At 36.5% G+C, this 26,698-nt stretch overlaps 1 protein-coding gene across 6 annotated transcripts in view; it reads left to right on the top strand.

The window, feature by feature from the left end:
- SLC10A7 (solute carrier family 10 member 7) overlaps positions 1-26,698 on the top strand; it is a 251,904-nt gene that overhangs the window by 75,373 nt on the left and 149,833 nt on the right. For 4 of the 6 annotated variants that reach the window (XM_036888985.2, XM_036888983.2, XM_036888981.2 and 1 more), the window contains exon 5: positions 5,074-5,112. The exons of the other annotated variants lie outside the window; for them this stretch is intronic. In XM_036888985.2, coding sequence (XP_036744880.2) covers positions 5,074-5,112 — 39 coding nt within the window. The remainder of the gene's footprint in view (positions 1-5,073; positions 5,113-26,698) is intronic. 6 annotated transcript variants of the gene reach the window in all.

Here is a 26,698-nt window from a genome sequence, read left to right as displayed (position 1 = left end):
TTGTTTTATGAGTTAGAGAACACTGTTCCTATCATTTTGTTTTTTTAAAAAAGAAAGTTCCTGTTTATTTCAAATAATTCCAAGTAGGTTATAAAGGAATTAATTCATTATTGAACATGCTCATTATTCCAAAATAATTTACAGTATGTAATGAAACATTAGTAAAATACCAAATGGGTAAAATTGGGCTGGTACTAAAAGAATATGTTACCTAAAAATGTGTAATACAAAGAAATGAAGCCAGTCCGCTCAGTGTTTAAAAACCACCTCAAAATGAACTTTTCTCGGTTAGGGTTGATTTAATTACCCATCAACTGTGATTATGCCAAGGTATGCACTTTGCTGATAGGATTCATTGGTTGATAATGTAAACATTATTGTGCAGGACATTCAGGTAACACAAGAAGTATTCATTCATTCATTCATTCGTTTGATACAGTAATGCTTGCTGAGGATCTGACTGTGAGCCAGGCTGTTCTAGGCTCTGAGGATACAGTCTTACACTAATTAGACAAAATTGTTGTAATGGAGCACTTTAGAGGGGGGTGAGTAATTAAAATTCTTTCTAGCAAAAGAGATAGCAACAAATGAAATTCTATATTTAAAAATCAGTGGACTCTCTCGGGTCTGGCTTCCAGAAGGCAGAGAGGAAATGCCTGTCTTTGAGTCCTGTTCTTTGACCTGGAGGAGTCTACCTTCAGAGGAAAGTGTCTTTATTGGCTCATCTGTGAACTCAGTACATGAAGCTTGTATTCTCTATAGCTACGTTTGTTTTAATGCAACAATAACAGTGGACTTTGGTTTATTTTCAAAACCAAATATTCATGTACTTCAGATTCTCCTGAAGATGCCCCTCTGTTCATACTGTGGCTGCTTAGACCCCCAGCACACACGCCTCCTTGCCCCCCTACAGGCCAGAGTGTGCTCCAGGGGCTTCTCCACCTCCAGCTTGTTAGGCAGCCAGCCCAGGGACACCACTACTGTGCAAAGTAGGGATTGACGTTATAATTGTATTTAGAAATAAAATATTTATTACATTTTTAACACAAAGGGATTCAAAATTCAGATAGTAAATGGCTCAACTTCTCTGCCAAGATAACCCTTGTTGGAAATATAGGAAAGTAACATGTTAAAAACAAAAAGCCAAACACTACAGACAGAACAAAATAAAAAAAGAGAACAGTCCCCACCTAGTCTTTTCAACAACTTTAACCATAGTTAGTTTTTTTGTGATCTCTTTCAGAAAAAAAATTATGTTTGTTAATCTTATCTGTGTATATGTTTGTGGTTGTGTATACATTTACACAATAGGGATGTGATACTGTGATATATAATAAATACATATTTGGTCTTAGACCTAGTTCCTGGCACAGAGCTCCTAAAACACTGCAAGTTTCCCGAGTGATGAAAGATATAAAAGGTGCCTTTTGTTATATTAATTAGGTCACTTTGGGCCAGTGATTTGAGGTCTGGAACTTTCACTTGACTTCCAGACTTCTGGGGAGGGGAGAGGGGCTGCAGATAGACTTCAAGCACCAATGGCCAATGATTTAATCAGTTATGCTTATATAATGCAGTCTCCATAAAACCCCAAAAGGTTAGGTTCAGAGAGCTTCTGGCTTGATGAACTCTTGCAGGTAACTCTAGAAGTAACCTAGAGAGAGCACAGAAGCCCCACACTGTTTTCACATCACTTGCCTATGCATCTCTTCCACCTGGCTGTTCCTGAGTTACATCCTTTTATAAATAAGAGGTAATCTAGTGAGTAAACTGGTTTCCTGAGTTTTGTGAGCCACTCCAGCAAATTCATCGAACTCAGGGACAAGGTTGTGGGAACCTCCATTTATAGTCATTCAGTCAGAGAAGTGCGACAATCTGGACTTGTGATTGACATCTTAAGTTGGGGGAGTCTATGGGACTGAACATTTAGCCTGTGGGATCTGACATTATCTTCAGGTAGATAGAGGCAGAATTAAATTGAATTGTAGGACACCTGGCTGGTGTTGAGATTTGCCTTGGTGGAAGGGAAAAAACACTGAGAATTATACACATAGTTTTGAAACTTAACTTTCCACTTAAAATATATTAGCCTTTTTTCATCTCAATCTATGCAGATCATGCTCTTTTTTAATGGCTGCAAAGTGTTCCTTGGTTAGTCTAGATTGATTTAACTCACTATTGCTATATAACATTGGTAAATTTTAAACCATTATGTATGTTGAGCATACTTATGTAACTGTATCATAAAAGCGAGGGTAAGAGAAGTAAAAGAGCCATGTCGTGAAAGGGATGCTTACACTGGGTGGGAGGCCAGAATTAAACCTGTCATTGCTCTTGCTTAGCTGTGGTGCTAGGAGTCAGGTCCAATCGTCTGTGTCTGCCAGTCCTTGGATTAGTAGGAGAGGTAGACTTTGGACAATTCTGGGAATCATGCTTATTTCAGCAATTTAGTTAACAAACATGCAGGTCCTTAGAATGAGCTTCATCAAATTACTTCCTTAGAAGACTTAAGTGTGTAGTGGGACAGGGAGGCATGCAGATAGATCATTTCAGTAGTGTGACAAGTGCCTTGGCAGAGGATGTTGTGACTGCAGCCACGGGGACTCTCAGTCTGACTAGAAGTGATGGTGTGTTTTGAAAGTGGTGATTGAAAGCCTGTTGGAAGGACAACGGGGTGAGCCGAATCACTAAGATAAATATGAGGTACCTAGGTAGAGGAAGGGCGAAGGGCATTTGCTCCCTTCCAAGCAAGGGAGCAAAGAGGGAAGAAACAGCCTGATGAGTTTGGGCAGTCAGAAGTACTATATAGTGTCAGAATATAAAATTTGAGGCAAGAAATGAGATGGACAGAGACCTGTTCATGGAGGCCTTGTACATCACACAAAGGAGTGGCAATTCCTCCTGTAGTCGAAAGACATGCATGTGTTTTATATATTAATTACTCTCTAGATACTTACCATCAGCCTTTGGAGTTCTGGAAAACACAGTTCCTTCACATGCTGCAACTGCAGAATTGAGTCAACTATTAACTTAATTTTCTGTTGCTATACAGAGCCCAAGACCCTTGGTTCAGTGTCCAATTTGACATGGTTCTTCAGAGTACCCAGAACCTTAATCAGCCATTTCACAAATGACTGCCAGAGCTCACTGCACTGGAGCACGCATGCTCTAGGTGTCTAGGTGAGGGAGTTCAAACCCACCACCACTGTCAGAAAAACAACTAAGAGGTTGACCTGCAGCATCTGTGGGGACCTGAGATACCCTGTCACTGTTTTCACTGCCATTTTCTAAAATGTGGGAACACAGCCAATTCACATAAAATATATTGCTTGTGTTTGTTTAAAAAAGAAAACTGGATGGAATGGGAGTATGGTGATTTGATATGATGAGTAGTAGTTGATACTTATTTTACTTTGACTTATGAGTCTTTTTACTTCTACTGATCTATGTTTCTTTCAAATGCCAGGCAAAACCATTAGTTTTCTAGTTTAAGGTTGGTGAAAACACTGGAAAAAAATCAAATTTGGAAGAGAGGCACTTAAAGGGGAATACCCTAAGCCTTTACTGAACAGAGAAATAAATCTACTTTAAGCACAAAATAGGGTGTAGAAATGAACACTGTTTGTGGGGAAGGTGCATTTTTGTAGGAAGGAAGGCAGTGTTCCCTGTTGATCTTGCCACAACTCATTTCTTTATGCACCTTTACTTATTTCCCTCCAAACATAAAACTTTTTCCTGAATCATCCATAATGGAATTCTAGGAAGATGTGTTAAATATGTTGCTATAGTTTACAATTGTCAAAGTAATGTTTTATTTAGTTGAATCTTTTATTTTTTTTCACTGGTCTCTTTACAACACAGAACACCATATGCCATTGTCCCTGTCAGGAAGCAAAGGTTTTCCTGGTCTGTGCCTGTGACTATGTTTATGCCACAGAGAAACTGTAGTCCAGTGCCATCTTTTATTGATAGGGCCAGCAAAAGAGAAATCTAATGAAATTATCAAAGCTTTGAATTAATTATGAACTTGAACAGGAGAGCTAAGCTGTCTGGAGCCAAGGATCTCATTACCCATGCACTCTCATTGCATCCTCTTCTGGAGCAGAAGGCATTTTCAGCTACAGTTCTTACTTGGCTTTGGACTTTAATCAAACTTGCTAAACTGACATCCTTTTACTATGATGTAGCTGCTAATGTCCATGATGATTAATTTAATTCTGCTCTGAATCTACGGGAGATGTCAGTAGTTTTCTCTTACCCCTCCTATTGCCTTTTATTATTATTTTTTCTTTCTTTCTTTCTCCATTTTTCCCCATCAAGTGGATGTTATACAAGTTTTTATCCTTTTTGGGTAATGTGAGAAGCTTTCAGGATTCAGATGTAGCTTCATGGGATATAGTGGTTGATTTAAAGTTAGGAACTATATTACCTCTACTGTGTATTCCCTGGATATTTAGGTAAGCACAACGTCAAATATTTCTTCTTTAAATTTTGAACACCAAATGGAAGTTTACTTGCTTGTTTCTATGGTAGAATTAATATTACGGCAATAACATGGTCTTAGCAGCATTGTTCATATTTCTAATGTGTGTTGTGTGGGAAGGACAGATCTCACTGCGTTAAGGGTAAGCTCAGAGGGCTGATGCTGCCAGATAGAGAGTAGTTAATGTTTGCTTTACAATTCTGGTATTTCTTTTCCCAGTAATATGACTTTACTTTTTTGATGAATAAATCAACTTCTGATTGTCTTAAGTCTAATATCAAAATCAATAACAAGGTTTTGATTTCCTATTGGTGATGATTCTTTGGTACTGTCATATAGGTCCAAAGTTTCTCATGGCAAGCCCTCTCTGCTTTTGTGGCCCATTATTTATGAATTCCTAAGATGCAGCTCATCTATCTTAGTAAACTACAGGCCACTGATAATTTTTGTAAGCAGTGACTCATTTTGCTTCATAGAGTCAATGTTTTAGGATTTTGAAATAGTGGGGGATGGGAGATGATATTCTTTGCTTTTTCTTTTCCTATTTACTTTCAGTGAGTTTTTTTTCCCCCCATTTATTTTCTCCATAGGCAGCTGCAATATTTAATTCAGCCTTTGGAAGTTTTTTGGTAAGTAAACATGGTTTAACTTGTCTATTATAACTTTTGTTGTGATGTTTGTATGAAAGAGTTAGTGCAAATTGGGCTTCTTTTACAATTTGGTTAAATATAAAAACTGTCTAATTTTTTTCATGTGCCATTGTCCATACCCTGAAGAAATTTAGTTAATCAATAAAGGAAATGTTCTTTTACAATATAATTTGGAAGCTTGGGTTTAATATTCCATTTAATGGATTCAAGGAATCAATTAAAACATGATGTGTTTCCTTATACAAGTTTTGTCAATGTATTGATCATTTAATAAGGTCTTTTAGATTATTATTATTTTGTGTCATGGGACCTAGGGTTTCGAAAAGGAAACATAACCCAGCTGGTCAGAAAGGGAATGCTAATTTACTTGTTGACATGTCATTTATTTTGTACATTTCCCTGTCAAAGAAGCCACTGTCTTGGATGATTCTGAGAAATCTATGTGGGAAAAATTTGAAATGAGGAAATAACTGAGGAATAATTTGCAAAAAAAAAAATGTGTATTTTTTGACATGTAAACTCTAAATTGTATGTCAAAAGATTTAAAAACTAGTTCAGCTTTTGTAAGTAGAACCAACATAGCTATAAGGACAATACTATTTTTAGTATTTTTTAATAATTAATTTTTCAATAGATGATGTAACAATGATGTGGTTTATGTTGTGAAAGAATGACAAAAGAACAGAGTTTTTTGCTAATTGAATATTTTTATATAAACCCTCCCTAAAACTTTGCTAAATTCATGAACATAAATTAGAATATTATATTTTTAGGTAATGACTCATTAACAGATACATAGTATAGTGATTTATAAATAATTGAAAATAAAATCATGGGGGTATAAACTGGTTCAGGAGTCTAGGCAAAATGTCAATTCTGTTTTCAGTACTTTTTATGTCACTTATTACTGTTACATATTTACATGTAGTTGAAGCTTTTAACTGTATTGTTACATAGTGTTAATTCTACATAGTGCTATACAGCTTTTCATGTCCCAGGGTTACAGAGCTTTTAATGGTATAGCTTCTGCAAAATATGTGCTTAGAGTATGCATATCTTACTTTTAAAGCCATAGTAATGTTATTGCTGATGCTGTATTGTTATTGAGCTTTAGAAGAGAAGTAATAGAGCCTATTTAGTGAAAATGATCTCTTGAGCTACTTATTTTAGACTCAGGAATATTTTATTAAGTCACTATTTTATGTATCCAAGTATTATTTTCTAGTATTGCAGTTGACTAAATAGGATCTGTAAAATATGATGTTGCTGGAAGCCCATTTTTTTATATGTCTCGGAATCATACACATCCACTATCAAAATACGGTTTCTATTCTGGGCCTCTTACTCTTTAAAATATCTAAGATAATTGAGAAAATAAGTTTGAGGCAATTGTCTGAGTAACTGAAACAAAAATCCACTGTCCCTTAGTTGGAGGACAAGCTCACTGTAGTTAGAGCTTTGCAGCACTGAGTACATGAACAACGAACACATCATGACATTTGTTCCGCTAGACCCAATTCTTTGGTAAAGCCTAGTAAAGTAAAATTTGTTCTAGGGATTGTTTAGGATTTTAATTATGCTCTTTCACTTCTAAGAGGATGTGCATTCTCACTCCTTAGTCTTTTGCACATTTTGCTCTCTACATCTTTTTTTCTTAACCTCAATTTGCTTAATCAAAAGTATTTAGTAGTCTCCTGCCACATGGAGGTCGCTTTCTAGTAAATGTGGAGGGTGCGAAGAAATATGACTTGGGTCTCACTATGTTGTGGAAATGACACATAGAAAAAGAAATACTGTGTAAAAAGTTAACAAGTCAAACAAAAGATGATACTAAATGATATATGATTGTCAGATGGCATGGAAAATATTTACACTCTGAATTCAAAGGTCAGACAGAAACAGGTTTGCTAAGCTGGGCCTCAGTTGAAGTTTGGTAAGACTTTGAGTGCAGAGGAGAGAAAAAAGGAAGTGGATGAGCAACGGCAGAGAGGCAGAATATCCTTTTCCATTTCTCGTTCCCCTTCCTTTCCCTCCTTTTTCTTTCCCAAAGTTGAAAATTACCAGAAAGCATTTGAGAATGAAAATTATATTGGAGATAGTTTACTTCAGTGTTAAAAGAGAAATAATTCTATTTCCTTATTTTTTTTCCTTCTCCATCATAGTTACAAGAAACCTTAGATTATGAAATATGTATGAGTCTAAACTAAATCAGCATTAGGTTCAGCTTATTTAACAGAAAAAAATTAAGTGGCTTATACGAAATAAAGGTTTATTTTTCTATTATATAACATCTGGAAGGAAGCTGTCCAAGTATGGTGTAGTGGCTTCCTGGTGTCATTGTGGACTGAGATGCCTGTCGTTCTCCTCCACCCACCACAGCATGCAGCTTCCTTCTTCAAGGTTTCCTCATAGTCCAAGACAGCTGCTGGAGCTCTAGCCAAAAAGAAACTTGGATAGCAAGGTCTTTACTTGGTGAAAACACAAAAGAGCTCCCTCAAAAGCTAAATTTACTTTACTTAAAGCACCAGATTCCTAGAATTCCAGCACCATCCTTGCAGTGATAACTTATTGCAGAACTCAGTCATGAGTTCATACTTAGCCACTGAAGAGGTTGGGATATGTCTCATTTTGCTAAGAGCTAAATACTGAATTTGTTACTAAGGAAGAATAAAATGATATTAAGAAACAGCTAGCACTTTCTGCATATGAGCAGTTGTCTTGACTGAGGGTTTCAGCCCCAGGCAAGTTCACTATGGATTCAGTGAGACCAAGAAATGACAATGGAATGTTCTTGGGGTAAAAGGGTTTTTATACCCAGCTTTATTCTCTCAGCACTAGGTTGAACATTACAATCATGTCTGCATTCAACATTCTGCAGGCCTGTAATCCTCTGCCCAGAGCACTGCGCAGAGCTCTTTATATAGTGACTCAGTCAATAATAGCTTATTGCCTATGGGTGTGGAAGCATTAGTTTAGCAGTAGGTCAGTTACATTGTCAAGTAGATTAGGGTCAGCTGAGGATCCTGGCCATAGGCACTTCCATTTTCCCCACAGCAGTGCACAGCAGTTGTTAAGAGTTTGAAAAAGAGATTTATCTCAGTTGAACGATATGAGAAGGGAGAAGCTGGCGCTTGAGTAGGGCTTGGGAAAAGACTTATTTTAGAAGAGGGAAATTCTGAATTACAACCTTCAGGTTTTATTTTGTTATTTTTAGAGTGGTACTTGTTGGTCATTTTGGAATTTTCTTAATAAATGGAAAATATCTACCTATCCTTGAAACTTAGAACTATGGGTAAGTAGTATGTTTTCTGGAGTCAGACTGTCTGGTTTGTATCCTTATTGGATAGCCTAACCACATAACCTTCCCTATATATGAAATGGGTTAATGATAACACCTAAATGATATAGTTGTGGTGAGGATTAAATGGGATAATCTGTATAAGATGCTCATATGATATGGTAGAAATCATTGATCGAGGTTTTGTCCAAACTCTGCTATGAATTTTTTGTGTGTGACCATGGGCATCCATAAAATAAAGAAATTGACTAAGCCCTATGGGTTCTGAAATACATTGATTCAATGATTATTCTCAGGTTATGAGTGACCATTTCTTTTGTATTTACATAATGGAATCTGAGAAGGGGATTTACTTCAGATTACATTAAAACTTTGAATGAAAGACTTTTATCAGAACAATTTTTGAACAAAAAACTCTGAGAGTATTGTTGATTTTCAGACATCTGGGTATACCAAATAAATACTGTAGATATTTATAGCTAGCTTTAATAATGTCCCAGGTCTAATTAAAACAGTGTTTTTAAGAACTAATTGTAAGAAAAAACTGTTTAGTTTTTTTAATGTAGCTGAGCTGGTAATAACCAGTGATAGATGAATTCAATTTACATACATTTCAGACCAAGAGAATATTTTAAAATCATGCCACAGAGGATTGCTCTAAGAAGTTAATGTGATTATCTCCTCCTCTCATTTAAATTGTTCAGTTTACAATAATTGTGGAGCATAATAAGTATTTTAAGATTTCCCTTTTGATGAAATTTTGATAAAATTAGCCAACCACCCTGAATAACTAAGATGTTATCAAAATTTGTATATATATTTTTCTGTATAGAACCATGTATTTCAAGTTCAATCATATCACATGTGTTGCTACCTTATCATAATAACTATTTTAAAAAAAATAGATATTGGCAACTTCTTAAAAAAGTTCAATTGAAAAATGCTTTCTTTAAAAACATTCAGTTGTGTTGAAAAAAACTTTGATCACATGACTTGTTAGATTGTTAGATTTTTTTGGGTTGGAGGCTAAATTAAGTGTAGCCATGTCCTTAAAAATCATAGGTTAAAGTTTCAAAGGAAAAGGTAGAACTTTTTCGTTTTGGACTCCTCAGCTTATTTTATTGTGTTTAGTAACTTCTGAGGGAGTTTGGTAACTCCTGAGGGAAACTCTACTAAGTGAAAAAGTTGATCATGCCCGATTGAGCTTCTAATAACTATGACACTGTAGCAATTCATGGCCACATAACTGTAAGAGTTTCTGGAACAGCAGCAAGGAGTTGTAAGCAAAGTTAAGTCATCTTTGTGAATGAATAAACAACTAGTCTTCTTTGTGAATGAATAAACAACTAGTCTTAAAAACATCTGTAAGAGTCACTGTTTACTTTCTAAATCTTTTCATTTAAAGTATCAAGAAGTGAGTTTCTTTCTTTTTTTACTGAAGTGTAGTTGATACACAATATTGTATTGGTTTCAAGTATTCAACAGTGAGTCAACAGTTATCCACCTTATTAAATCCTCATCCCAACTAGTACTGTTATTATCTGTCAACACAGGAAGATGTGACAGAACCACTGACTATATTCTCCATGCTGCACATCCATCCCTGTGACCACCTTATATTATGATTGAGAAGAAATGGGTTTCTTTTGCATAATTCTTCTCTTCTAAATAGAAGAATTGCTGGAACCAGCAGAAGCTATCCTAAAATGAGTAATTTTGTTTCTTTTCATGCCAGTCTAAGGGTTAAAGGGAACTTGCCTTTTGCTGAAAGAACTAGCCAGCTCATTTTTTCCTTCCCTTACCCAGTTGTTACATTCCCTCTGTGCTTGGGCTGCTCCACCATCTTTACCCAGCTTTGTAGAAATATTTGAATCAGTAACTAATGCTATTGTAGTTGTTGAGAGAAAAGAAATCCCAAACACAAATGCCGACTTTAAATAATTTGGGATGTATGTTTATCACCTTCTTTTCTTCCTTTCTTGTACAAAAATGTGGTCAGTCACACTTGGAACAGAAAAGCATTCACTTTGTTACTCACTCATGGCTGTGCAACACTGCCTTTTAAAAATCAGAGCAAGAATATCAAATATTAACAAAGAAGGTTCTGGGTGGTGCCAGACTAGACTCAGTTGTTAATTTGGTTTTCCTTTCACCTAAATCTAGGATGTGGATTTTTAATTTAGTTTATGTTTATGAAATACTCATTTTGTGCAACACTGTAAACTATGTTGATTGTTTTTTTTTCTTAATTTGCCTGTATAATCTTACCAGTCCAAATTACTCATTTGAGATCTTGGTTTTCCCTGAAAGTTCATGATTTGTTTATAAAATCAGGTTTTCATTTTCATTAAGCTTCAATGCCAGAAGAAGTAAACAGACAACTGAACTTTTAAGCAGTGTTCAGTACCACCTTATGGATGTTATTTTAAGTTCAGGTTCTTTTTTGCTAAGGACTTGTTAAAACCAGGATTTAAAATGACCTGTTTTGGGCTTTAAAATCTCTTCTGAACTATGTTCAGACAATGGGAAGGTGGTTTTTACTTTTATAAAATGTAACCCACCATCATATTATGCATCTCATTTGATGTCTTTTTGGGCAAAAGAACACCATAAAAGGTGGATTGTGGAGAATAGGCTACTTTATATCTAAAAAATGTCATTGGTTCAATTAACAGCACAACACAAAATAGAAAAATAGAATATAAAATTAGCATTCATATTCTCAGAGTCTGTTAGATTCGAGGCACTTTTCAAGACACTTAAGCAAATACACAAAACATAAATACATGAAAAAATAAGTAATAAGAGAGTTGAGGGAAAACAGACACCATCTTCAAGCAGTATCTTCCAAATTTCAAGCACATTTATGACTTTTATTACATCAACATATTATTTGTATTATTAAGTTAAAAAAAACACCACTTTTAAATTTCAATTTATTGGGCAAAATTTTAAGTTAACACAATAAATATAAAACAATCATGTCATGAATAGAAGACAGCTGAAATTAAATCAAATTGAAAATAGCTATTACTAATTTGTTGCTAACCTCCACTGCTTGCAGAAGGCTCTGAGTCAGATGTCTGCACTTTTTGATAAAAAGTTAAATGAACACCAGTATCAAACCAAGAACTGTCTCTTCCTTCAGTGTACTGAGAAATATTTTTTGAGGAGAGAGTGAGTTGTATCACTTACCACTAATTCTCTGCCCATGTATCTGTTATGTCTTCTTGCTTTGACTCTTATTTTGCGCAGCCCTGTTCTCTGAGGTCATATCTCAATCATTTCATCAGAGAGGTGAATTGATTAAATGAGGGGGTCAAATGAGGAAACTCCCAGAGTCAGGGACTCTAACAACCTGAAGATGTTCGTGTTCCTTCCATTATTTGCCACAGAACATTTGTCCAGAAAAGCAGTATGCATATGTACCAAACATGTTTATAGAGATAAAAATGTGTTATAATGCTTGAGTAAGGAAAACCTTGTGATAGCTACATTTGGATTTGTTTCTGAAACAAACTCTTACTTGAAGTGCAGCCATTGAAAATAAAAAATGGTCTTTGTTACTTAATAAAAATGTATAGAATCCTTACCTCCTTCATTTTAGCAGCATAATGCTCTATGCCGTCTGACAGGACTTGTGTAGCAAGTAAATGCATTAGTCACAGTGACCATTTTTCTTGCAAATTTGTGACATAGATTTAATTATAGGAATGACTAGCAACTTACAAATCTAATTTTGGTGGAGGCTGAGGCAACTTTTTTTTTTTTTAATAATGATGGATTTTTTTAAAGCAATGATTTCATTACTATTTAGAGAAATCTACTGGTGTGGAACTAGCCAATTGACTGAAGTTATTTTATTACCCTTTAACAAATGCCAAATACTTTAATTTTTATTTCTATTAATTTTTAAAACATCATCTTTTCCAAATAGGAAAAGCACTTTTTCCTAAAGCCATTTAGATAAAAATAAACAAATATAAATTTGGGTGGGGACAGGATATTTATAAAGGGCCTTTTAAGAACCTAGTAATCCTTGGTTTAATTTAGTAAACCAAGACTAAATTACCTTAATTTGAAGCCAGCTTACTACAGAACCACTTAGTCTATGGCCTTTAGTAGGAGATACCACTTACTAACTACTGACTGATGATAATGTGGTAGATCTCATTCTTGTGCTTTTGTTTCTCCACACTAAAAACTTACCATGATTAACCTGTTTATTAAGCTAATATTTGGGGTATCTAGAGATAGTAGCGTGGTAAGTCAACCAGTTAAGTTTCCTGTCTTCATCTGCATTATGGATTCTTAAGGTGAGAATATCAAGTCCCACAGCGGGGTAGAGGATGGGAGGAGGTAATATTTTCCATTGTTAACATGCCTCATGGACTGTGACTCCCCTGCCATTCCGAAATAAGTCTGGACATGTGGAAGAAGCAGGAAGGCATTTAAGAATGCATAAACTATATAAATTTGGGGGTGCTCCTAACTAAAAAGAACCTCCCCTTTAATTACTCATCTTTATGATGAAATCAACAATAGACATATGAACTCCAACATGGACTCAGGTTTTCAAGTAAACATTTAACACTTCTGAAAAACAGTGATCTGTGTTATTGGAAAAGGTAGATTATAATTTAATGTTAAAAAATTGAACATCAATTTTTTTTTGTCTAATTCACTGCATACCACTGCTTGACCTGGTATCAATTTTACTAATGAAACATCTGTGGATTTCCCACTAGGTGGTGGACTCTGGGCTGATTCTGGAACTCAGAAAGATTTAAAAAATAATATATGATTCTGGGCACTAAGGCATGTAATATTCTTGAGCGTAAGTGGCTTTTTTTCACAGTGTGATTCCCCAGCCAACCTGATTCTTAATCACTGCAACTGATGATTAGGCCCCACAAAGTTTAGGACCACCTGTTTTAACTATAAAACTTCAGGAAGTAGATTATCATCCCCAATTATTAAAAAACAAAGCAAAAAAAACAAACTTCCATTTTTATTGCATATCCAAAGAAAAGGGGATTTTAAGTTTGTATGTCTGCCAACTTAGATGTTTTTAAAAAGCAGTTTATCAGAGATCAAATTCAGTTTGTAAGCATATCAAAATCTGACTTTAAGTAACTGACTATATATAACTCATTCCATGGAAACATTGCATTACAAATTTTCAAAAGCTATTATAATTATGACATATGTTTATTATGAAACTTTTGAAAAATATAGATAGACTCACCTAGGTATAACTACTATAGCATTTTGGTGTTACGTCCTGTGGTACTGCATTATCTTAACAGTTTTCTTTTTTTCCCCTTTAACAACACTTATGAACATTTCCTCATATTGTTATTTCTACCCTGACAACTTGATTTTTCTTTCTATGATGAATAATATATTCTTATGGATGGAGTATTGCCATTTATTTAGTTAATTCCCTCTATAGACATTTGGGTTGTTTATATTCTTTTACCTTAAAAAAAAAAAAGCTGCCAAGAGATGTTTGTACATAAGTATTTGCAGTCTTACCTTTTAATTATCCTCTCCAAGAAATATCCCTAAAAGAGGAATAACTGCTTAAAATGCTACAAACTTTTAAAGGATTTTGATATTGCTGAATTACCTTCCAGAAATATTGAACCAAATTATTGTCCTAATATATCAATGCAGAAATATTTGGTTTTATCTTCATAAACTCTGGCTATTGTTTCATTTTTAAGTTTTTATAAAGGATATTTGATCTTAATAATTTTTTGAGGAGTTGATCTTTTATTATTTATTGACCATTTGGGATTCTTCTATTATAAATTATTTTTCATAACTTTTGCTCATTTTTCTTTTGGGATGCTTATTTTGCTTCCAGACATCTTTGTATATATTGAGGATATGAATATTACAGATATCATAAATATTTTCCCATTTGTCTCTAACTTTTTAATTTATTTGCTTGTGTGGGTGAGATGGGATGATTTTTGATTGACAGAAGTTTAAAAATTTCTTTAAGCCAGATTTCTTGAGATGTTATTCATGCAGAAAAATTCACCCATTTTTAGATACGTATTTCTATGAGTTCGGGCAAATGTATATAGTCATGTAACAACCACCTTAACTCAGGATCAGGAACCTTGCCGTCACCTTCAAAATTCCTTCTTGCTCCTTTGTAATCAGTCCCTTTCCTCATCTACAGTTCTTGGCAACCACTGAATTTTTTCTTGTCCCTATACTTTAGCCCTTTCCAGAAGGTCATATGAATGGAAGGGCACCACGTGGAGCATTTTGAGTCGGGCCTCTTTGGCTTAGCACATGCTTTTATGATTCCTCTATCTTGTATGTATCTATCAGTAGCTCACTGCTTTTTATTGCTAAGTGCTATTACATTATCAATCTACCCATCAAACTTTGGATTATTTCCTGTGTTTGGCAATTATGAATAAAGCCGCTGTGAGTATTTGCATAGGTTTTTTGTATAGACATGTTTTCATTTCTCTTGGGGAAATACCCAGGAGGAGGATTGCTGAGTCATAATGGTAAGTACGTGTTTAACATTGTACAAGGTCCTCAAACTATTTTCCAAAGTGGTTGCACCATTTTACATTCCTACCAAGAATGTATGAGGAATTCAGTCCTACCACATCCTGGCCAGCTCTTGGTATTGGCAGTACTTTTAATTTTAGCCATTCTAATAGGTGTACAGTGATATGTCATTGTATTTGATTTGTATTTCCCTACACCTAATGATGTTGGACATCTTTTTATGTGCCCATTTACCATCTCTTTATCATCTTGGTGAAGTGTCTGTTCAAATCTTCTGTCCATTTTTTAATGGGGTTATTTGTTTTCTAATGACTGGATTGTGAATTTTTAAATATGTTTTGGCCACCAGTCGTTGATCAGATACGTATTTTGCAAGTGTTTTCTCTCAGTCTGAGGCTTGTCTTTTCACTTTTTTAGCAGTTTCACTCAAGAGCAGAAGTTTTGGATTTTGATTAAATCTAATTTATCTTTTCTTTTATGCCTCATGGCTTTTCTGTCCCTCTAAGAAATCCTTGTTTAACCCAGAGTCACAGAGATTTTTCTCTTATGTTTTCTTTTAGAAGTTTCAGTTTCAGTTTGTTTTTTTACATTTAGTCCTTTGATCCATTTTGAGTTAAAGTTTGTATATGATGCCATGAATAAGTTGGGATTCATTATTTGCATGTAGTTGTGGAAGTTTAAAGTTTTTTTGTCTGTCATATGTATCCATCTTTCCCTTTCTGGATTCTTCCATAGCCTTTATACTTACTAAACCTTTGCCGAATCACAATATCGTAAGATTTCACATGTACTTTCATTTAGTTTTATAGACAAAATGCATATCTAATATATATTAAAAAGCAAAACCCATTACATGGGAATTCCAAAATACAAATGTTTGAAAACACTTCTGACTATGGTATCATTGGTTAAATAAATCAATTTCTGTTGTTGCTGTCCCTACTTTTTTTTTTCCAAATAAGTCTAGCTTTATAGTATTGCTCTATACCTACATAGTGACATACATGCTTGCCCCTGAAAGTAATTAGATCAGTATTCATGACTGTTAAAAATTGTTTCTCTATCTTAAGATATTATACGTGACATTAATACAATTACTTAAGATAAAATTATTTGTTCAAAGTATAAAATGGAGATGTACATAGAAGAGTGATTGAAGATTATAGAAACCTCATTTGATCTCTCAATTTGATTTGCAAAAATTTACACAAATTAACAGTACAATGTTTCTATTTGGAGGATTGTAGAGTAAGGTGAATAGTTCCCTTAGTAACAGAGTTTCAAATAATACAGGGCTTTTTAAAAATAAAATTTGTGATTTAAAAAACCTTGATCAACTTGATTTTAAGTTTTATAACTGAACCAGCTCTACTGGTCAGGGGAAAAATAATCTCCTCATGATGCTAACATGGTATCTCGAAACTTGAAGTCAAAGCTTCACAGATCTCCAGGCTCACGGGATGAACATGATTCATATTTCACATGTTCACTGATGGCTATACTCTTAGTTTGCAGTTTATACATTTTCTTTCCCTTTTGACAGAGCCACGTACTTGTTTACTTTTCCCGGATAGCTTTTTCTGTGATGTTTCTAATAAGTAGAGTAATTAAATGAAAAATATCCACAATGTCTGTAGTCTTTCTTTATAACAGTGCTTGGTCTAGAGGTCAATATTTGTGGTTTAGTTCTTCTATTATTCAGGAAATTCTCTTGTAAGCACTGATTTTCTAAAATGTCCCTAGGTTTCCATTTGAAAGCTTATGTATTCTTTTTATCATTCATTTAGGAGGGATAATGTTTATTAACATTATTGTGCTTTGGTAATTTCCAAGAGCCAGGGTGGTGCATCCTACCTCCTTTCTCACCATTCTTCACATCGTTGTGAGATGAACTGTCATCACACATGGCTTCTCTATGTCACTCCTATGCCCTTATGCCTTCAGTGGCTCTTAACTGCTCACCACCTAGCTGATCCCCCAGGAATCCTCCCTGTGCGGCCTGATCCCCCTGCTCTCTGGTGTCTGTCCTCCATTCCCACACTAGCTGTTGACTCACTCTTCTCTTCCTTCTCCTCAACACTTGGGGCTCCCATATCTTTGCTTACACTGTTCTCATCCTTGCCAAATCCTACCCATCTCTCAAGAGCCTGTCTGCCCATTGAAGCAATTTGTCCAGCTTTTTTTTTTTTTCTTTTTTTTAAAATAATTATTTTTTATTGAAGGGTAGTTGATGCACAGTATTACATTACATTAGTTTCAAGTGTACAACACAGTGGTAGAACATTTATATACATAATTCTAGGTTCCAGCTATCACCCTACCAAGCTGTTACAATATCTTGACTATATTCCTTATGCTATACATTACATCCCGGTTACTTATTTATTTTACCATTGGAAGTCTGTCCTTTTTTTTTTTTTTTTTTGTGAGGGCATCTCTCATATTTATTGATCAAATGGTTGTTAACAACAATAAAATTCTGTATAGGGGAGTCAATTCTCAATGCACAATCATTAATCCACCCCAAGCCTAATTTTCGTCAGTCTCCAATCTTCTGAGGCATAACAAACAAGTTCTTACATGGAGAACAAATTCTTACATAGTGAATAAGTTCTTACATGGTGAACAGTACAAGGGCAGTCATCACAGAAACTTTCGGTTTTGCACATGCATTATGAACTCTAAACAGTCAGTTCAAATATGAATACTCATTTGGTTTTTATACTTGATTTATATGTGGATACCACATTTCTCTCTTTATTATTATTATTTTTAATAAAATGCTGAAGTGGTAGGTAGATACAAGATAAAGGTAGAAAACATAGTTTAGTGTTGTAAGAGAGCAAATGTAGATGATCAGGTGTGTGCCTGTAGACTATGTGTTAATCCAAGCTAGACAAGGGCAATAAAACATCCACGTATGCAGAAGATTTCTCTCAGAACAGGGGGGGTGAGGTTCTAAGCCTCACCTCTGTTGATCCCCAATTTCTCACCTGATGGCCCCCCTGCGACTGTGCCTGTCTTAGGTTGTTCCTCCCTTGAGGAATCTTACCCGTCTCTGGCTAACCAGTCATCTTCCGGGGCCATACAGGGAAATGTGAAGTTGGTAAGTGAGAGGGAAGCCTTATTGTTTGAAAAGGGTTGCTTTTTACTTCTTTGCATATTTATGCCCTGTGGCTTCTATGTCCAGCATTTGTCTTGAGGTATCTTTACCACTTGGAAGAATCATGATACTCGGTAAATTTGATATGAGGCACGAATTCTATTTAAGGGTTGTAATTAGGAAGGAAGAAGAAAAGCTATAGAAGTAGCAGGCAGAAGAAAACATGGGAAGATTGATTATTTCTTTGACATATCTTCTTGTAGAGTAACTTCAGCATATATAGGTTTTAAGCTACTACTTAAATTGCGCACACACATTAACATAATAGGAGTATAGTTACATAACCAAAGCATATCTGTAATTACCAGCCATCTCCAGTGAAACCAAGAAAACCAGTTAGGCACTTTAGGCATTTGTGAAAACTTATCTATGATATGGTGGATATTGTCCAACTGAACTTGAACAGTCTGAGAGAAATCAGACCAATTAAAACAACCCATTCCTGGGGACTGTTCACATGCCATATGTTCTTTTAACAGTAAATAGTCTGTAGTTGTAAGACTTTGGAGTGCTACAATTTGCACTTCTCCAAATTCTTGGTTGAGTTCCAACAGTATAGATCCAGTCAAATTTGTTGTTTTACTGTATGCACAGGCCAGCTTAGATATCTCCTTCCTCATTCCCATGGCAAGTCCAGGAACTGGTGGGATGAGTGCATCTACAGCTGTAGCAGTGCGTGGATCTTTGTTGGGGTTTTTTGATGATCATCTTCTGGCATGAGTCTTCCAGAGAGTGCAGATGTTGGAAGTTCTTTTTCATATCGTATCTTAGTTCATTTTCGGGGTAGCCCAATTAGGCTTTGATCCTCTGTATAAACACTAACAGACCCTTTACCTACACTTTTATATGACCTTTATACCCTGTGTAGAACTCGTTGGAGGTTACCACACAGGAACTGCCCTTTTTTTTTTTGCTTTGTTTTTGGTATCACTAATCTACACTTACATGACGAATATTATGTTTACTAGGCTCTCCCCTATACCAGGTCTCCCCTATAAACCCCTTTACAGTCACTGTCCATCAGCATAGCAAAATGTTGTAGAATCACTACTTGCCTTCTCTGTGTTGTACAGCCCTCCCTTTTCTCCTACCCCCCCATGCATGTTAATCTTAATACCCCCCTACTTCACCCCCCCTTATCCCTCCCTACCCACCCATCCTCCCCAGTCCCTTTCCCTTTGGTACTTGTTAGTCCATTCTTGAGTTCTGTGATTCTGCTGCTGTTTTGTTCCTTCAGTTTTTCCTTTGTTCTTATATTCCACAGATAAGTGAAATCATTTGGTATTTCTCTTTCTCCGCTTGGCTTGTTTCACTGAGCATAATACCCTCCAGCTCCATCCATGTTGCTGCAAATGATTGGATTTGCCCTTTTCTTATGGCTGAGTAGTATTCCATTGTGTATATGTACCACATCTTCTTTATCCATTCATCTATTGATGGACATTTAGGTTGCTTCCAATTCTTGGCTATTGTAAATAGTGCTGCAATAAACATAGGGGTGCATCTGTCTTTCTCAAACTTGATTGCTGCGTTCTTAGGGTAAATTCCTAGGAGTGCAATTCCTGGATCAAATGGTAAGTCTGTTTTGAGCATTTTGATGTACCTCCATACTGCTTTCCACAATGGTTGAACTAACTTACATTCCCACCAGCAGTGTTGGAGGGTTCCCCTTTCTCCACAGCCTCGCCAACATTTGTTGTTGTTTGTCTTTTGGATGGCAGCCATCCTTACTGGTGTGAGGTGATACCTCATTGTAGTTATAATTTGCATTTCTCTGATAATTAGCGATGTGGAGCATCTTTTCATGTGTCTGTTGGCCATCTGTATTTCTTTTTTGGAGAACTGTCTGTTCAGTTTCTCTGCCCATTTTTTAATTGGGTTATTTGTTTTTTGTTTGTTGAGGCGTGTGAGCTCCTTATATATTCTGGACGTCAAGCCTTTATCGGATGTGTCATTTTCAAATATATTCTCCCATACTGTAGGGATCCTTCTTGTTCTATTGATGGTGTCTTTTGCTGTACAGAAGCTTTTCAGCTTAATATAGTCCCACTTACTCATTTTTGCTGTTGTTTTCCTTGCCCGGGGAGATATGTTCAAGAAGAGGTCACTCATGTTTATGTCTAAGAGGTTTTCGCCTATGTTTTCTTCCAAAAGTTTAATGGTTTCATGGCTTACATTCAGGTCTTTGATCCATTTTGCGTTTACTTTTGTATATGGGGTTAGACAGTGGTCCAGTTTCATTCTCCTACATGTAGCTGTCCAGTTTTGCCAGCACCACCTGTTGAAGAGACTGTCATTTCGCCATTGTATGTCCATGGCTCCTTTATCAAATATTAATTGACCATATATGTCTGGGTTAATGTCTGGATTCTCTAGTCTGTTCCATTGGTCTGTGGCTCTGCTCTTGTGCCAGTACCAAATTGTCTTGATTACTATGGCTTTATAGTAGAGCTTGAAGTTGGGGAGTGAGATCCCCCCTACTTTATTCTTCTTTCTCAGGATTGCTTTGGCTATTCGGGGTCTTTGGTGTTTCCATATGAATTTTTGAATTATTTGTTCCAGTTCATTGAAGAATGTTGCTGGTAGTTTCATAAGGATTGCATCAAATCTGTATATTGCTTTGGGCAGGATGGCCATTTTGATAATATTGATTCTTCCTAGCCACGAGCATGGGATGAGTTTCCATCTGTTAGTGTCCCCTTTAATTTCTCTTAAGAGTGACTTGTAGTTTTCAGAGTATAAGTCTTTCACTTCTTTGGTTAGGTTTATTCCTAGGTATTTTTTTTTTTTTGATGCAATTGTGAATGGAGTTGTTTTCCTGATTTCTCTTTCTGTTGGTTCATTGTTAGTATATAGGAAAGCCACAGATTTCTGTGTGTTGATTTTGTATCCTGCAACTTTGCTGTGTTCCTATATCAGTTGTAGTAGTTTTGGGGTGGAGTCTTTAGGGTTTTTTATGTACAGTATCATGTCATCTGCAAATAGTGACAGTTTAACTTCTTCTTTACCAATCTGGATTCCTTGTATTTCTTTATTTTGTCTGATTGCCGTGGGTAGGACCTCCAGTACTATGTTAAATAACAGTGGAGAGAGTGGGCATCCCTGTCTAGTTCCCGATCTCAGCGGAAATGCTTTCAGCTTCTCGCTGTTCAATATAATGTTGGCTGTGGGTTTATCATAGATGGCCTTTATTATGTTGAGGTACTTGCCCTCTATTCCCATTTTGCTGAGAGTTTTTAACATGAATGGATGTTGAACTTTGTCAAATGCTTTTTCAGCATCTATGGAGATGATCATGTGGTTTTTGTCTTTCTTTTTGTTGATGTGGTGGATGATGTTGATGGACTTTCGAATGTTGTACCATCCTTGCATCCCTGGGATGAATCCCACTTGGTCATGGTGTATGATCCTTTTGATGTATTTTTGAATTCGGTTTGCTAATATTTTGTTGAGTATTTTTGCATCTACGTTCATCAGGGATATTGGTCTGTAGTTTTCTGTTTTGGTGGGGTCTTTGCCTGGTTTTGGTATTAGGGTGATGTTAGCTTCATAGAATGAGTTTGGGAGTATCCCCTCCTCCTCTATTTTTTGGAAAACTTTAAGGAGAATGGGTATTATGTCTTCTCTGTATGTCTGATAAAATTCCGAGGTAAATCCATCTGGCCTGGGGGTTTTGTTCTTTGGTAGTTTTTTGATTACCGCTTCAGTTTCGTTGCTGGTAATTGGTCTGTTTAGATTTTCTGTTTCTTCCTGGGTCAATCTTGGAAGGTTGTATTTTTCTAGGAAGTTGTCCATTTCTTCTAGGTTTCCCAGCTTGTTAGCATATAGGTTTTCATAGTATTCTCCAATAATTCTTTGCATTTCCGTGGGGTCCGTCGTGCTTTCTCCTTTCTTGTTTCTGATACTGTTGATTTGTGTTGACTCTCTTTTCTTCTTAATAAGTCTGGCTAGAGGCGTATCTATTTTGTTTATTTTCTCGAAGAACCAGCTCTTGGTTTCATTGATTTTTGCTATTGTTTTATTCTTCTCGATTTTATTTATTTCTTCTCTGATCTTTATTATGTCCCTCCTTCTGCTGACCTTAGGCCTCATCTGTTCTTCTTTTTCCAATTTCGATAATTGTGACATTAGACCATTCATTTGGGATTGCTCTTCCTTTTTTAAATATGCTTGGATTGCTATATACTTTCCTCTTAAGACTGCTTTTGCTGTGTCCCACAGAAGTTGGGGCTTAGTGTTGTTGTTGTCATTTGTTTCCATATATTGCTGGATCTCCATTTTGATTTGGTCATTGATCCATTGATTATTTAGGAGCGTGTTGTTAAGCTTCCATGTGTTTGTGAGCCTCTTTGCTTTCTTTGTACAGTTTATTTCTAGTTTTATGCCTTTGTGGTCTGAAAAGTTGGTTGGTAGGATTTCAATCTTTTGAAATTTTCTGAGGCTCTTTTTGTGGCCTAGTATGTGGTCTATTCTGGAGAATGTTTCATGTGCACTTGAGAAGAATGTATATCCCGCTGCTTTTGGATGTAGAGTTCTATAGATGTCTATTAGGTCCATCTGCTCTACTGTGTTGTTCAGTGCTTCCGTGTCCTTACTTATTTTCTGCCCAGTGGATCTATCCTTTGGGGTGAGTGGTGTGTTGAAGTCTCCTAGAATGAATGCATTGCAGTCTATATCCCCCTTTAGTTCTGTTAGTATTTGTTTCACATATGCTGGTGCTCCTGTGTTGGGTGCATATATATTTAGAATGGTTATATCCTCTTGTTTGACTGAGCCCTTTATCATTATGTAGTGTCCTTCTTTATCTCTTGTTACTTTCTTTGTTTTGAAGTCTATTTTGTCTGATATTAGTACTGCAACCCCTGCTTTCTTCTCACTGTTGTTTGCTTGAAATATGTTTTTCCATCCCTTGACTTTTAGTCTGTACATGTCTTTGGGTTTGAGGTGAGTTTCTTGTAAGCAGCATATAGATGGGTCTTGCTTTTTTATCCATTCTGTTACTCTGTGTCTTTTGATTGGTGCATTCAACCCATTAACATTTAGGGTGACTATTGAAAGATATGTACTTATTGCCATTGCAGGCTTTAAATTCGTGGTTACCAAAGGTTCAAGGTTAGCCTCTTTAGTATCTTACTGCCTAACTTAGCTCGCTTATTGAGCTGTTATATACACTGTCTGGAGATTCTTTTCTTCTCTCCCTTCTTGTTCCTCCTCCTCGATTCTTCATATGTTGGGTGTTTTGTGCTGTGCTCTTTCTAGGAGTGCTCCCATCTAGAGCAGTCCCTGTAAGATGTTCTGTAGAGGTGGTTTGTGGAAAGCAAATTCCCTCAGCTTTTGTTTGTCTGGGAATTGTTTAATCCCACCGTCATATTTGAATGATAGTCGTGCTGGATACAGTATCCTTGGTTCAAGGCCCTTCTGTTTCATTGTATTAAATATATCATGCCATTCTCTTCTGGCCTGTAGGGTTTCTGTTGAGAAATCTGACGTTAGCCTGATGGGTTTCCCTTTATAGGTGACCTTTTTCTCTCTAGCTGCCTTTAACATTCTTTCCTTGTCCTTGATCTTTGCCATTTTAATTATTATGTGTCTTGGTGTTGCCCTTCTTGGATCCTTTCTGTTGGGGGTTCTGTGTATTTCCGTGGTCTGTTCGATTACTTCCTCCCCCAGTGTGGGGAAGTTTTCAGCAATTATTTCTTCTAAGATACTTTCCATCTCTTTTCCTCTCTCTTCTTCTTCTGGGACCCCTATAATACGGAGATTTTTCCTTTTGGATTGGTCACACAGTTCTCTTAATATTGTTTCATTCCTGGAGATCCTTTTGTCTCTCTCTCTGTCAGCTTCTATGCGTTCCTGTTCTCTGATTTCAATTCCATCAATGGCCTCTTGCATCCTATCCATTCTGCTTATAGACCCTTCCAGAGTTTGTTTCATTTCTGCGATCTCCTTTCTGGCATCTGTGATCTCCTTCCAGACTTCATCCCATTTCTCTTGCGTATTTCTCTGCATCTCTGTCAGCATGTTTATGATTCTTATTTTGAATTCTTTTTCAGGGAGACTGTTTAGGTCTGTCTCCTTCTCTGGTGTTTTCTCTGTGATCTTTGTCTGCCTGTAGCTTTGCCTTTTCATGGTGATAGGAATAGTCTGCAGAACTGGGACGAGTGACGGCTGGAAGGAATTCCTTTCTTGTTGGTTTGTGGCCCTCCTCTCCTGGGAGAACAGCGACCTCTAGTGGCTTGTGCTGCGCAGCTGTGCGCAGACAGGGTTTCTGCTTCCTGCCCGGCTGCTATGGAGTTAATCTCCGCTGTTGCTCTGGGCGTGGCCTGGCTCGGGCATCTACTCCAAAATGGTGGAGTCGCGTTGGAGCAGGAGCTGCTGGGAGGCTATTTATCTCCGTAAGGGGCCTCCCTGCTCCCTGCGGCCCAGGGGTTAGGGTGCCCAGAGATCCCGGATTCCCTACCTCTGGATTAAGTGACCCGCCCTGCCCCTTTAAGACTTCCAAAAAGCACCCGCCAAAACAAAACAACGCCCACCAAAAAAAAAAAAAGAAAAAAATTTTTTAATTAAAAAAAAAAAAAAACAAAGGTGGTCGTTCATTTTCCTTTATTCTCCGGTGCCAGCCTCAGGCCTCTGCTCACCGGTCTTTCTGCCCTGTTTCCCTAGTATTGGGGTCCCTATCCCTTTAAGACTTCCAAAAAGCGCTCGCCAAAACAAAACAGCAAAAAAGCAAAAAAAAATGGTCGCGCGCTTTTCTTATGTCCTCTGTCGCCCAGCCTCCAGTGCCTGCTCACTGTTCTTGCTGCCCTGTTTTCCTAGTGTCGAGCGCCCTGCACTCTGACCCGGATGGCTGGGGCTGGGTGCTCGGCAGTCCTGGGCTCCGTCTCCCTCCCGCTCTGCCTGCTCTTCTCCCGCCGGGAGCTGGGGGGAGGGGCGCTCGGCTCCCGCGGGGCCGGGGCTTGTATCTTACCCCCTTCGCGAGGCGCTGGGTTCTCTCAGGTGCGGATGTGGTCTGGATATTGTCCTATGTCCTCTGGTCTTTATTGTAGGAAGGGTTGTCTTTGTTATATTTTCATAGATATATGTTGTTTTGGGAGGAGATTTCCGCTGCTCTACTCACGCCGCCATCTTCCGCCCCTCTCCAGCTTTTTTTTAATGGTTATTTAGCTCTTGGGATAACTTTCCACCTGGATGGTAATTGGTTAGTATAGTTAGTTTAAACTTCTGACCTCTCCCACCTCCAGTGCTTCCGGTCATCTCCTCTTATTTTTTTTTTCTAAAATACTTACCTTGTAACATGTTACATATTTATTATGTTTATCATCTGTCTTTCCTTATTCAAATGAAAACCCTATGAAGGCAGGTTATTTGTTTTGTTTTGGTTTGCTTCCCTGTTACATTCGCACAGCACCTGGCACACGGTAAGCACTCAAATTTTTTGTTAAATGAATAAATAAAAATCTTTCAGTGAATGTTAATTTAACCTCTGCTCTTCATATATCAAAGGTCAAAAGTATTTTGTCTATAATATACACTTAAAATCTATGTTAATTATTACAATTAAATGTTGGATTAGTTTGGCAAAGTCCCAGTATCTCTTTAATTATCAACCAAATTGTTTTTACTTATGCTAAAATTATTTTAAATTGTAAGCTTTTATCTCAACAAAACATATGTTACAGACATAAGAACTTTTTATTGCTTTAGACTCAATCATATTTATTTATTTGTCATTTAGAATGGGAGTGGAAATTATTTCTCACATCTAAATTTACCATTGAATAATTTGTAAGATTTTCTTCTTATAATAACTCCCTGTGAGTAGATTAGGGCAGATTATCCCTGTGTAATATTACCAACCCATATGCTCTTATCACTGAAATAATTGATTTTAAGTATTAGAAAGATTTCCATGAAAAATTGCTGTGTGTGATTACTGCATATATATAAAGAGCTGAAGATTTATAAACAAGGGGATATAATACATGATATTGCCATTATATGGCATTGTAGAGAACTGTTGCACTGTTTGTATTTAAAAAAGTATTTTATCATTAAAACTTATCCTTTAAAAAATTGTGAGATATGTAATTAAATTGACAAGTAAGAGCTAAATTTCTACACAGTGTGGATAAAGCAGCACAATATCCTAGAGAAGAGATAAAAATACAAGCAAGTCTGAAAAAGAGAACCAGTTCAAAGGTGTATAAAAGCTAGATCAAATCCATATCTAAGAGGCATTGGAAATACTGAGAAAACAGAAATGGCCAAAAAAGAAAAAGAAAATGTTAAGTAAAAAAGCCAAGGTGATAATGAGGAAGCAGCTAACTTGAACCTGCAATGTGATATGACAGCAAAGGAAAGCTAATGCAGTTCCCTCTCTAGAAGCCTCATGTTACAGCCCTCTGCACTTGAGTTTTGTAAGTTCATAATTCATAATATTGCTTTGACTTTGGTCTTATCTTCTTGTCAGAGGTTCAAGTTTGTTCAGTGGGATACAGAAAATAACAAAGATATGATTCTGACGGGAGGAGCTTTGGAGAGTGATACATGTCTATATTATG

The sequence above is a fragment of the Manis pentadactyla genome, chromosome 1 (assembly GCF_030020395.1).
Source record: "Manis pentadactyla isolate mManPen7 chromosome 1, mManPen7.hap1, whole genome shotgun sequence".
Lineage (NCBI taxonomy): Eukaryota > Metazoa > Chordata > Mammalia > Pholidota > Manidae > Manis > Manis pentadactyla.
The sequence above is the reverse complement of the archived record's forward strand: the minus strand, read 5'-3'. Positions and strand labels throughout refer to the sequence as shown.